Here is a 14,820-nt window from a genome sequence, read left to right as displayed (position 1 = left end):
TTTAATTTTTCACACACACACACACACACACACAAAAAAAAAAAAAAAAAAAAAAAGTATTCTTAGTTTATATAATAGTGAACCATTTTGATTACTCTCTTTTCATTAGCTCTCATATAGTACTGCATAACTGGAAGTGTAATAATAGTTCATTTTTAACATCATTTTCTTCAACAGACCTTTGCCTGTGATAATGTCATTTCGTATCTGCAATAATTCCATCACCGCTAAACTCCGCTCATATTGATACTAATGGTTTGAGATTTTCATCATGTTCTACTAAACAAGCATAGAATTCATTTTGTACAATTAAAAATCCAAGAAAGTGTTTAAATAAACCTTGTTCTCATTCAAATACTAGCCTAAAATTTTGCTGCTCGGAAACAATCAAAAGGATCTAAAATGTATATAGATAATTACAGGATTTTCATTTATTTCTCTGATACCATTATAACACTTTTTTTTGTTGTAAATATTGAAGTGTGAATACTTCAGTAGTCTGTCTGAAGTACTGATATCAAAAAGGGCAAAGTTGAAACAAAATTTTTTAAAATTGCATTACCCAGTAAAAATAGTTCATAGATCTTTATATTTTATGAACCAATTAAGTTTTTACGATGGTGCATGGTAGCTATCAATATTTTTTCATTGTTAAATACTTAAAACTAAAACTACTATTGCTTACTACGTTTTTAAAACTAAAAGAAGTTATAGATTTTTTGGTAAGGAATCTTTTAGATTATTAGTATTATTTCAAATATAGATAGGTAAGCATTTTTGCTTAATTGTGAACCAGAACTTGTTTTAAATATTGCCTTATTAAAAAGGCTTATCAAAACTGGAAGCACGAGATGTGATGTAACCCATTATAATACAAACATATTAATTTGATAGTTTACAAAAACTTCATAAAAATATTTAACTTTTAAAGAATATAATTTTAAAGTAAATTACAATGTCCAGTTATAATTGCTAATAAAAATTTTAAAAATAATTAAAAAATCAAAATAAGAAGTATGATGATGATTTTCTAACTATTTAAAAAAAAAAGCTTATGGTGGCCAGAGTAATTTTTTACTCAGTAAGTAAATAACGCTTTTCAAAACGTGCTTATGTTAGCATCTTACTTCAGAACTATGTTAGCATTATTTCATAACACAAAATCTTTATGTTAAGATTGATTTCAGTTTTATGAATTGCAGCAGAGTTTTTATCTATTGTTAAAACTTTAAGATTCTCTTAGACATTTTTTTCCCACCTACCAACAAAACAATTTACTGCAGTAGATAATAAAATAAATACACTATGGCTATAAAATCCCATGCAGAATGAGTCCTCCCAAAATTCTCTCAAGATTATTTTGTAACTGTTTTTTCTTGAAAGTTTATCTTTTCTTATGAAAGCTTGACCTTTCCCCAAAAAATTTCTCTCATTTAACTAATTTTTAAATGATTAAGCATTTAGCAATATTCTTCTTTTTATAAGCTTTTATTTAGCTCCCACTTGGTGTTTGTCACTATGGTCAAAAGTTTAATTTTGATTTTTAAATAACTTCCTGATTAAGCAACTGAATTCAAATTTGTACACACATTGTGTATGACAATACAATGCAATAAAATGATTTTTTTTCAAAATTTGATTTAGATTTTTTAAATTAATGTTGAAACAATTTTTCATCATCTTTGTTTAACAGACAAATTAACAAAAATATTGTTTGCACCATCATATAGAATGGAAAAATGTCTCTTAAATAAAATTTGTATGAAATTGTTAATGCAGTTTCTAAATTTTTGACAAACTGTCAAAAATTGCTTTTTTCTTTCTCTCTCTCCCCCCTTTTTTTTTAAACATTTATGATTTTAAAATTTCAACATCTAAAGATGTAAGCATTACAAAAAAGAAAAATCTTTGCCCTTTTTTAAAACAAAAATAATAATTGGGCAGTTTTCTACATTTGTGAGAAAATATCCTATACAATGAGAAATAGAATAGGAAGTATTGGTTCTTCAATTTCAAATTATGATGCCCATCGTCATTAATCTCAAAAACAATAAGTTTGATAAGAATTAAAAATTATTTGCAATAAAATCTACTACGTCATTTTTTTCATATTTAATAAGTTTGTACACATGTTTTTTTCAGTATTTCATTTTAAAAGCTCCTTTTCTTAATTTGTACTTGGATACATAATATTTTATTCTTTTATAGGACTTAAAAATTCTAACATCCAAAAATGTTTAAGCTATAAAGATTTAAAATTTTGAAGGTTACAAAACAAACTTTTCATCCTATTTTAAACAAGAATAAAAAGAAAGTATTAGCTAGTCAGTTTTCTAGAATTTTTTTAAAATAAGCTATGTAAGTTTTTATTTAATTCACTCATGGTGTCACTACAGTAAAAACTTTACCATCCATTTTAAAACAAAAAACAAAAAAAAAAAAAAAACAATCTTTATTTTAAAGATTATATATATTATAAAGATTATTTATATTATAAAGTTAAATAAAGATTATATATATTATAAAGTTAAATAAAGATTATATATATTATAAAGTTAATATTAAGTTAAAGATTATATCTATTATAAAGTTAATATGAGATTTTTAACAAATTTCTGATTTTTTGGCAAATTTGTTAGGTTCCCTTCCCCTCAGGGACCATTTGATGTAACAGAATTATTTGCAATTTAGATTAAATTAAGTAATTTAAAAAAAAACTTTTAGAAAATAAGGGTTTAAAACTTATAAAATCATTAATGAAGTAAAAGGAGAAAAATAATTTATAATATAGTTTAATATGAATGAAGAGTTAAGTAATTTCCTTTTAAAATTCCCATTTAAAAATTCATCTACAATTTTATGTCACTAGTAATAAAAACATAAACACTTAAATAAGGAAATTGAATAATTGAATTGTTGTCAAAAGTGCTAGTCGTGATCTTTAAAAGTTTATCAAAGGTGCCTTACACGTTTATTATTTGTGACATACAATTGTAGGTGAATTTGTAAAGAAAATTTTTTAATTTCTTGTTCCCATTAAACTAATTATATAATTTTTCTCCTTTTGATTCATTTATAATTTTATGTATTTGAAATAAAAGCTTAATTTATTCCTAAAAACTTTAAAAAAAAAAAAAAACAACTTTGACTTGATTCTTAGAAGCATCCTTGATGTTATTATTAATTCCTCCCCATAAAAAACATAATAAAATGTAATGTCATTATTGTTTTTAAGATCATCAACTTACGATTGAAAAAAAATTACCAATACTACTGTGACAATGTGAAAAATACCAGTTTGCATTAAACAGTGAACTATAATTGATTGCTTAATATTCACAAGGCTTTAGGTATCATGTGGTAGAATGGTCCAATTCCATGATTCTTGCAGACATTCTAGACATTTGTATTCATCAAATAATTTCATCTATTAAATATTCTGTGGTAGTTGTAATGTTTTGATATTTGATTTATATATGATGATATATTTGATGTGATGTTTGATTTGTGATGTTTGCATATTTTTCAGAATAAGCTAGGTGATACTCCTTTACATTCATGTGCTTGGAAAGGACACAGTGAAATAGTGAAAATGCTTCTGGAACAAGGTAAATAAGATTAATAGTGTTACGAATTTGGTATTTAAAAAGCTAATGTTAGTTCAATTATAAATCAAATGGTTTTATTTCTCGCGCAGTGCAGTGCGTCACGAATATTAAAAGAAACCTAAGCCAGAAAATTGAAAATACAAGAGCGCATGCATTAAATAAATAAATATCTCTTTTTGATTTCTAGAAAATATTGGAAAATTCTAGCGTGTGATTTTAAAATCTTATAAAAGGAGGAAAACATCTCTTTGTAGTAGTTGCTTAGTTTGTTGCTTAGTTTAGAAAACTGCTCTTGTTGATTGTAGCGAATTCGCGGATTAGCTTTCTTTAGCTGTTTTGAATTACGTTCTATTGGAGATTTGAGTAGTTAAAAGATAACTGCTGTGAGATATTGTAATACTGCATGATAATTTGAGAAAATTTAAGAATTTTTGTGGTGATAATAATAAATTTTTGTTCATTTTTCATCGGACTTGTGCATTCTTTTCGTAACGAACCCGTACGCACACAACAATTTTTGTTGGCAGCGGTGGGATTTTGAATGCCAATTACAAGAGCGATGGAAGAACAATTCAGGCAAATGATGACTGTATTTGCTGCTTTCCAGGAAAAGATGGAAGGAGCCATCAACTCCGTTAAGGAAGAAATGAAATTGGGCTAGGAATTCGTTAAGGACGAAATGAAAGCCATTCAAGCTGGTCAAGAAGAAATGAAAAGAGAAATTACCTGTATAATAGAAAATAAATTTGAAGCTATAGAAGGCTGAATTGACACAGTTGAAAATAAAGTTGGACAAATTGAAGAAAAAGTTTCTTCCGTAAAAGATCAAATTGAAGAAAGAGTTTCTTCGGTGAAAGAAGAAATAGAAGAAAAAGTTTCTGCTGTAAAAGAACATGAATGAATTGAAGGAAGAGTTTGTGCCGTCCAACACCAAATCGAACAACAAATTGATGATAGGGTTTCTGCAGTAGCCAAAGAAGAAATTCGTAGCGATGGCAGGGAACAATAGTGATGGTTTTAAATTCTTGCCGATGCCTGCTCGTCCACCTCTGAAGCTATCCACATATGATGGGAAGACCTCCTGGCAGGTGTATAAGACACAATTTTCTATCGTGGCGGATGCGAATGGATGGGATTCCCAAGCTAAGGCCTGTCATCTCGCCGCTTCTTTAAGAGCCGACGCAGCGGATATCCTTCAGACTCTTCCCGAAAACAAAAGGTTAGATTTCGAAGCTCTGTCCGGCGCCTTGGAGTTGCGCTTTGGGGAAAAGTGTTTAAAAGACTTCAGCAGGCTCCAATTAAAATCTCGTCAACAGAAGCCTACCAAAACACTTCAGGAGCTCGCCACGGATGTTGAAAGGCTGTCCCATCTCGCCTTTTCAGAATGCCCAACAGAAACAAGGGAAATCCTGTCCTTGCAATACTTTATCGACGGCATCCGGGATACTGAAATACAGAAAGCTCCACGAATGGCGGATGTAAAGATTTAAAAAGCGTTCTAGTGTACGCCATGAAATTCGAGGCAGCCCAGCAAGCCACTCGTCGATACCGCCACCCAGTCAGAGCTGCTCAAATCCAGGAGCCAGGGGATCAAGTCACCGCTCATCTAGACGATTTAACTAGACAACTGAACGCCTTGAGACGGAATATTGGTGAGAAGAAACCGACCGTTAAGTGCTGGAACTGCGGTGCTGAAGGACACATACGATGAAACTCCAGAACACCCCACTGTACGGATGTTAAGACCGTTCCTAACAAACAGCAGGGAAACTAATTAGTGGCCATCTCGCGGGGCGGAGGTTGCCAGATAATGAAAAGCCCCAGTTTAAAGCGCTTCAGATTTCTGCAGTGAGAGGCGGCAGTAATGGACTTTTCATAATAGGACATATTAATGGAGTTCCCTGCAATATGACTATAGATACAGGAGCCAACGTTACCATCATCCAAAAAGATTTGGCTCAGCAACTGGAAAGCAAACTTATCTGGACGCCGCCCTGCGTTACCCTACAGACTGTGTCCGGTGAGAAGATCGACATCGATGGAAAAGTATACGTTAACATCACGTTTGGAAGTGCCGCTCACCATCACACGGCATATGTAGCAGAGATCACTGATTCTTGCATACTTGGATTAGACTTTCTAACAGGGTTCGTACGGTCCTTAAAAGTCCTTAATTTTTTCAAAAATGATTTTTGGTCCTTAAAAGTCCTTAATTTTGGGCAAAATGAATAAACGGTCCTTAATTTTGCTCATTTGACTCTTATCATTTCTAATGATTGTCATTCTAAGTGTGAATTACGATTTCTCATGAATATGGAATTAAAATTACGCAGCTCTTAACCGATCTGTCGGCGGATTTGCGTTGCAAACGATTAAAAAAAAAAAAAAAACAATTAGCTACTCGAACGAAAGTATCGGTGTCTGATTGGCTATTCACACAATCTTTCGAAACAGGTGTTATCCATAAATTTAGGCAGATTGTGACGAAAGTGTGAAGCCAGAAGTTCTTTAAGAGGCTAAAATGATGATGAAGGTGCTCGAGAAAAAAAAAAGGGGGGGGGGATTCTGAAAATATTTGCCTAAATTAGAGCAATTCCAACCTGGAAGCCCACAACCCTTCCGACGCCAATAGGAACGAGATGCCTGGAAAGTGAATTTTCAATGAACTGTGGCTTCATCAAGCTGACTACAAAGACTGGATATTGATGGATGGCAATCCTTAAATGAGGTCTTTGTCTGAAACAAATTGAAATTTCTAGAATGGGAGAGTCAGTGCTGAAAATTCACATGAAAATTAAGTTTCGTTTTATCATTTCAATTTGTTTTTACACGGTTTTGCTTAGCTTAATTTCTGTGTTTGTTTCAATTAAGCCATAAATTAATTTTTTATCACCATCTACGCAGTTTATTCTCTTTTGCACATATAGTAATATGTATGGGATATCGGGATTATGAGTTTATTTCTGCAGAGGGTCTGTTATCGATTTCGCGGGAAATCTGTTGGTTCCATTTCGATTTTAGGTCGCCAAGGGCAAATTCGGTAACGTTAGCCGAGAAAAAGTGAAGTTCGGAAATACGTTTTGAAGCTTCAATAGACAATTAAGTATTTGGTTTAAACCTATGTTGTTGATAGTAATGCATAATTTTTGCTAATGGCGATACAATTATTAGTTGAAAATAACTAACTAATTAAAATTTTTTTAATATTTTTAAAGCTGAAAACAACTAATTGAAACTAATTTTCCTGAATTAACTAGACGCAAAATTAACTTTCATGAATTACTAAAGTTATTGGGTAGAAGTTTAACTGAAAATATACATTCCGTATTATATATATATATATATACAGTACAAAGTCCGAGGTCTGGACTCGTCGGGACTTCGGCGATCCCAGATTTGAGATTTTTCCGGATATTAGATCATTTTAAATCTACTAAGATGGCACGTAGAAATAATAAAATTGAAAATATGAAATCATGATTTATGAAATAATGAAGCATTTATGATTTAAAGGGTATCAAAATTTACAAAAGAAAAGAGCTTAATATTTATATGTTTACTTTATTAAACATTTCTTTCAATGTGAGTTGTTTGATTTGTTTTCTCTGCTAATACTTTAGACCAATACTATAGACATATAATTTCTTGTTCAGTTATTAAGTTGCATTGTTCAAGTCCTGTAATTGCTGTGTCGAGAATTCCGAATAACTTGTCAATCAAAATTTTTTCTCGTTCAGTAACCTTTCTGTTACTTTCTTCACTATCGGTAGCTGTATTTTCTGGATTTAGAACCATACTACAGATTTAGCCCTCCGTTAATTGATTGATGATGCAATGAAAAACTTCTGTTTAACTTCGCTAAATTCTGCCGCCTGATGCGGCCATGCGAGCTCTGGCGCTGGTTCTAACTTTATGTGAATAACAAATCAGTTATTCTTAATTCAAATAGCACTAAATATAATCATTTGTCCTATGAGTATCATTAACAAAATCTATTTTTAGCATAAGGAAAGAAATTTCTGCTAAATCTCCCCTTGTCAACATTTTAGCGCATTAAACTTAAATCTGTAATCAAATAATACTCTGTTATTTGGCGTCGCTGTATGATTCATCACTCAAGTTGTCATCCGTTGATAAACATGCGATGATGAAAGCAAAATACAATAAATAATGATTCGCGATTTCGGCATCAAGGATATAAAATATTAGTTGGTGTAAAATTAACAAATGTTTCGGTTTGAGATTATGCCAAGCAGATACGCAGCTATGGAGTCAAGTTACTAATTACACAAATTTATGCTAAAATAATTATTTCTTCAATAATGAGATATTTTATTTAGCGCCAAACTGAGATTAAGAATCGGGATTTCCGGCATGTTTTTTATGATGAGGAAAAAAATCTAATGCGCGTGCGTAAAGCATACCCCTTCCCTTCAAAAAAGCCCTAAAAGATTGGTTGGTGGTGGCTTTGAGGTCCGGATTTTAGATCATTCCAGATATTGGATGTCCGGATCTCGGACTTTGTACTATATATATATAAACATCTTTCAAAATATAACTTACCAGTATGGATTCACTCTTTTAAAATAATTCTACTTTAATTAAACTTAGGAGATAATATAATCAATTAATCAATATTGTTTAGGAAATATATATATATATATATATATATATATATAGTAAAAAATGTATATTTTCACTATTCAAGTATTCACTGTGACAAGTATTCTTATCTTGTCACAGTATTTGATTACATAAAATTTTCTGGGGGTGTTCTTAATATCGAAATTAATAAAGAAATGAGATCAGCAGCAGCTTCTGCAAGAAGTGGAGTTTGTTATTTAGAAGTTCAGTATTTAGAAGAATGTTCAGTATTTAGAAGAACAAAAATCTTTAACTAAATCTGAAAATTCAAAGAGGAAAAGAAATATTATTGAGGAAGAAATTGATTATATGAAGCAGAAAAAAAAATTTCTTCAAAGGGACATTAAAGATATTAATGAAGAAGTAGATGCTTTAGCAGATGAAGCTGAGACCAGCAGGAACATTGATTTGTTTATCAAAGCAAATGAACTTAGAAGAATAGTTAAAGAAAAGGAAATAGACATAAATAAATTAGATGTTAAAATAGCTGAAAAGATTTCAGATTTAAAAAAAGCACAAATGTTTTGTATCTTTTATTGTACAGTTTATTATTCTAGTATCTTTCAAAAAACCAAGGAAATAAATTGTATGTTTACAAATCAGTTATTTTAATTTGCAAAATATTCTTACATTGTGATTATAATAGTAGTTGACTGTGTTTAAATAAATATCAAATAAGTTAAATAATAATCATGTAAATCTCTAAAATAGTGACTGTTATTAGTGTAAAATACACTTATACATGTTTTTCAAGAAATTATGTTCCTAATTTAATGTTATCTGCTTCATAACTTGTAGGGAGTTAGTTTAATTTTCAAAATTGTTTTATGGTAAGTATTAAATTGAATTTAATAATAGTGCATAATACACACTTCTGTTAGTTTCTTAAAGTGAAATTACAAGCATGAAGTCAGTTGTATGGATAATTGCTTTATTCTATTCATTTTTTTGTTTGCTGATAGGTCCTTAATTTTTTCTTTGATGGTCCTTAAAAGTCCTTAATTTTCATGTAAGGAAATGTGTGCGAACCCTGTTCTAAGGAAATACAATTTTTCCTTGGACTTTAAAAATAATGAATTGCATTCTGCATCTGAGGACATAGTGTTGTTTGGAGTTAATGATGAAAAAGTTAAATATGGCCATAAAATCATAGCACAAGACAATATCACAATACCGGGAAGAACAGAAATTTTACTTCCTGGATCCATAGCCAAAAACAGAAATTTCCGCTACGGCATCATAGAATATCCCAATAACTGTAATAGCCCAAAAGAAGTACTAGTAGCCTCAACACTCGTCGACCTATCCAGAACGGTTATCCCGGTGAGAGTCGCCAATGTAACTGAGAAGGTGAGAATTATTAAGAAAGGTGAAGTGGTTGCAGCATGTACTCCAGTAACCACCGTTGAAAGAAAGAGTAACATCCAAGAATCCGTGACTTTAGAAAGCATTACATCAGAGTTACTTAAGAATGCACAATTAAATGATGAAGAGAAGAATGCTGCCGATCGCGTCATTAAAGATCTTCAAGTTGTTTTATCCCGCTCGTCTTCTGACGTGGGTCGAACTAGTTTGACACAACATAGAATAGATACCGGTGATCATCCCCCGATCAAGCAACATCCAAGACGTCTACCGTTTACTAAACAGGAAGAGGTACGAACACTTTTAAAGGATATGGAAGAAGGCAATGTCATCGAGCCTTCAGCAAGTCCATGGGCATCTCCCTTCGTCCTAGTCAGAAAGAAAGACGGCTCAACAAGATTTTGCGTTGACTATCGCCGGTTGAATGAGGTTACGAAGAAAGACAGTTATCCTCTTCCTAGAATTGACGACATTCTAGACACTCTTTCTGGAAGCAAGTGGCTCTCAACACTTGATTTAAGGAGTGGGTATTGGCAGGTAGAAATACATCCTGAAGACCGAGAAAAGACGGCATTTACTATGGGACAAGGGCTTTGGCAATTCAAGGTAATGCCGTTTGGACTGTGTAATGCGCCGGCAACATTCGAACGTCTTATGGAGACTGTTTTGAAAGGCCTTTCCTACGAAGCCTGCCTGATATACCTGGATGACATCATCATCGTCGGAAAGAGTTTTTCAGAAACTGAAAGAGGCCAATCTGAAGCTGAGTCCCACTAAATGCAAATTGTTCCGAAAGGAAGTGACTTACCTGGGACATGTCATCTCTGTAGAAGGTGTGTGCATGGATCCTGAAAAGGTGTCAGCCGTTAAATCCTGGAAACGTCCCAAAAATGTCCATCAGTTGAGAACCTTCCGAGGGCTTTGCACTTACTATAGGAGATTCGTGAAGGACTTTTCTTCCATCGCAAGACCCCTTCACAAGCTGACAGAGAGCAAGCAAAGATTCTTGTGGACAAAGGAATGCGAGGGTGCATTTAACAACTTAAAGGAAGCTTTAACATCTGCTCCAATCCTGACGTATCCTCAGCTCGACAGACCATTTATTCTCGATACCGACGCGAGCAATGAAAGTGTCGGTGCTGTTTTGTCCCAAGAAATAGACGGCCAAGAACGTGTAGTAGTTTACTGGAGCAAGTGCCTGTCTAAACCAGAGAGGAATTACTGCGTCACAAGGAAAGAGTTGCTCGCCATAGTCAAAGCTGTAGAACATTTCCATCATTATCTATACGGGAGAAAATTCCTCCTCCACACGGACCATGCCTCGTTGGCCTGGCTTTTAAATTTTAAAAATTCTGAGGGTCAAAGAGCCAGGTGGATACAGAGACTCCAAGAATATGACATCACAATCCGTCATCGTAAGGGATCATCACACGGAAACGCCGACGCCCTGTCTAGAAGACCTTGCCAAGAAAGCTGCCGATATTGTTCCAGTGTTGAAGCGAAATACGAGCTGCTGACTCCGGTCGCAAGACAAATTACAACATCAACATCGGCTGATCAAGAACCGTGGAGTGATGATGAAGTCAGGAAAGACCAGCTGGAAGACAGCGACATTAAGCCCATAATTGATTTAATGGAGTCATCAAACAGAAAACCTACTTGGCAGGACTTTTCTATCTGTAGTCCTACAACAAAACAATACTGGGCACTCTGGGATTCACTTCACATTCGAAACTGCGTCTTATACCGGAAATTCAAATCGGATGATGGGAAGACATTCTGATGGCAACTGATACTTCCAAGATCCCAGATTCCTGAAGTCCTTAAAGAACTACATAACAGCCCTACGGGAGGTCACTTTGGAATTATGAAGACCTTACAGAGAGTTCGTGAGCGCTTTTACTGGAATAATGCAAAGGATGACGTGCAAAAGTGGTGCCGATCTTGCGATGCCTGTGCAGGTAGAAAAGGTAGCCGAGGCAAGCTGCAACGTTACAACGTAGGTGCGCCTTTTGAACGTATCGCTTTTGACATCTTAAGACCTCTGCCACGAACTGATGATGGCAACAAATACATACTCGTTGTCATTGATTACTTCACCAAGTGGCCTGAAGCTTATCCTATTCCTGATCAAGAGGCTGTCACAGTAGCTGAGGTAATGATACAGCACTGGATTTCCAGGTTCGGAGTGCCTCTTCAGTTACATTCTGATCAGGGAAGGAATTTTGCCTCAGCAGTAATCAAAGAACTATGCAAACTACTCGGCATTGACAAAACTCGAACGACGCCATTGCATCCCCAGTCGGACGGCATGGTTAGAGAGGTTAAATCGAACCATCCTTAATAACCTCTCATTAGTGGTTTCCAGAAACCAACAGGACTGGGACAAGAAATTACCACTCTTTTTACTGGCTTACCGCAGTGCTGTCCACGAGACTACCGGCTATTCTCTATCACAGATGCTCTTCGGTCGTGACCTTCGTCTGCCTTGTGATCTCTTGTTTGGTCGCCCTCCGGATGCTCCTTCATCACCTGAGGAATATATTCAAGATCTCTAGGCCCGGTTTGAAGCGATACACAACTTTGCACAAGAGCAAGTCAACTTGGCGACGGAGAAGATGAAGACCCGCTACGACACAAGAGCTACTGAACATCAGTTCCACGAAGGAGACAAGGTGTGGTTGTGGAATCCGACTCGACAGAAGGGACTTTGTCCAAAATTACAGTTACCTTGGGATGGTCCGTACACGGTCCTAAACAGGCTGAATGACGTCGGGGTTCGGATCCGTAAGTCTTCGAACTCTAAACCTAAAGTCGATCATTACGACAGGTTAGCTCATTACTATGGCCATAGTACATAATGTAAATAATTGTAAATAGTATAAGACCATGGTCCTTTTTGTTTTTAAATGTGTATTTGATTTGATTTGTATTTAGTAGTTGTTTTGTATTTAGTATTTGATAGCATTTGATTTGTTTAAGTTAGTTATTGCATTTATTGTTTATGTTGTTTGATATTGTAATGTAATGTTTATGCCACAGTTGTACGTTTGGCTTCCTGTCCAGGGATTGTACTGCCCGGGACGTGCAGTCCTTGGGAAGGGGGCAGTGTTACGAATTTGGTATTTAAAAAGCTAATGTTAGTTCAATTATAAATCAAATGGTTTTATTTCTCGCGCAGTGCAGCGCGTGACGAATATTAAAAGAAAGCTAAGCCGGAAAATTGAAAGTACAAGAGCGCGTGCATTAAATAAATAAATATCTCTTTTTGATTTCGAGAAAGTACTGGAAAATTCTACCGCATGATTTTAAAATCTTATAAAAGGAGGAAAACATATCAGTTTGTAGTAGTTTCTTAGTTTGTTGTTGTTTAGAAAACTGCTCTTGTTGATTGTAGCGAATTCGCGGATTAGCTTTCTTTAGCTGTTTTGAATTACGTTCTATTGGACATTTGAGTAGTTAAAAGATAACTGCTGTGAGATATTGTAATACTGCATGATAATTTGAGAAAACTTAAGCATTTTTGTGGTGATAATAATAAATTTTTGTTCATTTTTCATCGGACTTGTGCATTCTTTTCGAAACGAACCCGTACGCACGCAACAATATTATAATGATCTAGTATAAATAATCATAATTATCTAGCATTTGAGCATTTTTATTAAAACTGGATAGAAGTAATGTGCAGTTTAGCCATACCAGATGTACAAAAAATTAGTACAAAAGTGTCAGTTAAAAAAGGGTAAATGTATAATTTTTTTTTTTTTTGGCATTTTTTCACCGTCTAATTGGCACAGCTTTTTGGATTTGATCTTGAAGACCTGCATTTAAACAGCTTAGTTTAGCAAGTGACAGAGATTCTCATAACCAGATGAAAGCAGTTATGCCACTTAGGGTGGAATACATATTTTATTATATAAGAGTGCATGAATTTTTCGTGTCTGTAAAAATTCTGCTCTCCAGTATTGGCGTGATTTCACTATGTATTCCTGACCATATTTTCTTTTATTATGTACAGGTAAATATGTATTTGACCTTGTATCCTGTTGCCCAGTGTAAGACAAATGATACTTAACATTAATCTGTACACCAGAGGTTCTCAACTAGGGGAGAATTTCATAGTTTCAGGGGGAGGCAATGTGGCCAACCTTTCAGTCACCTGTTTTAGTTTATGAATATTAAAAAAAAGTATTTTTATTCAACCTTTGGTATTTATCAACATTTTCTATATTATTTCTTAATTCAAAAAACGCATTAAAAATAGCTAAATTTAAATAATTGTATATGATTTTTTTAAAATTTAGTTTTGGTAATGGGGGGGATGATCATCTAGCAAAAGTAAAAGGTGTGCATGGAGCAGAAGAGGTTGGGAACCACTGTTATGTACTGTGATCCAAAAATTCCCTGTAATTTGGTAGCAGTTGTATCAGATTAGGGTAGCTGCATAAATTAAAATATATGCTGAACTAATACTTGCTGATGAACTGTCATGATGATAATTAAAATACTTGCTGATGAACTGTCATGATGATAATTAAAATACTTGCTGATGAACTGTCAGTGTCATCAGGAAAAGCCAACAACTGTACCAGTTTATTAAAGATGTTTTCTGTAATATTATGTTTGAATCTCTTATTACTTTTTGTAATGGCAGACTGACGAGAAGGCATGTCAATGCATCACCCTGTTGAATGCTATTTTTAATTTCAGGTGGCTTTGATAGTTCATTCTGTATTTTTACCATAATTTTAGTTTTATCTAGTGCCAGGGGGATAGCAAATAATTTTCTTTTATAATCTTTAATAATTTTCGGGGATCTTTTTTAGTAATACTGTCATATGCAACTTTGAAAAAAAAAAGATGTGGTTTGTCTTCTCCAATAATCTGTCGAATATTGAACATTTGTTCTGTGGTGGATCTTCCTTTTCTAAAGCCACTCTGATAGTCTCAATGTTCTTTCCATATGTACAGAGTGTCTATTGAATAGGATGTTTAAGAATATTTTATAACTCATACAAAGCAAGCTGATTCCTCTATAATTAAAACATTCAAGTATATCTCCTTTCATAGGTATTGCATAAGTTACACTCAGTTTACATTCCTCAGGTATCATTTCCTGATTCCATATTGCCTGTATTAATCCATATAATTTCTTAGAAACTTCTATCCACCAATTTTCGATAACTCAGTCGGAATAGCATCA

General features: G+C 33.7%; 1 protein-coding gene across 4 annotated transcripts in view; it reads left to right on the top strand.

The window, feature by feature from the left end:
• LOC118200863 (osteoclast-stimulating factor 1-like) overlaps positions 1 to 14,820 on the top strand; it is a 129,802-nt gene that overhangs the window by 98,794 nt on the left and 16,188 nt on the right. For all 4 annotated transcript variants that reach the window (XM_085818489.1, XM_085818487.1, XM_085818486.1 and 1 more), the window contains one exon: positions 3,530 to 3,608. In XM_085818489.1, coding sequence (XP_085674615.1) covers positions 3,530 to 3,608 — 79 coding nt within the window. The remainder of the gene's footprint in view (positions 1 to 3,529; positions 3,609 to 14,820) is intronic.

This window comes from Stegodyphus dumicola, chromosome 6 (genome assembly GCF_044657685.1).
Source record: "Stegodyphus dumicola isolate Sdum_Otavi_A_Nest chromosome 6, ASM4465768v1".
NCBI classification, from domain to species: Eukaryota; Metazoa; Arthropoda; class Arachnida; order Araneae; family Eresidae; genus Stegodyphus; species Stegodyphus dumicola.
This window is presented reverse-complemented; position numbering and strand designations above follow the sequence as displayed.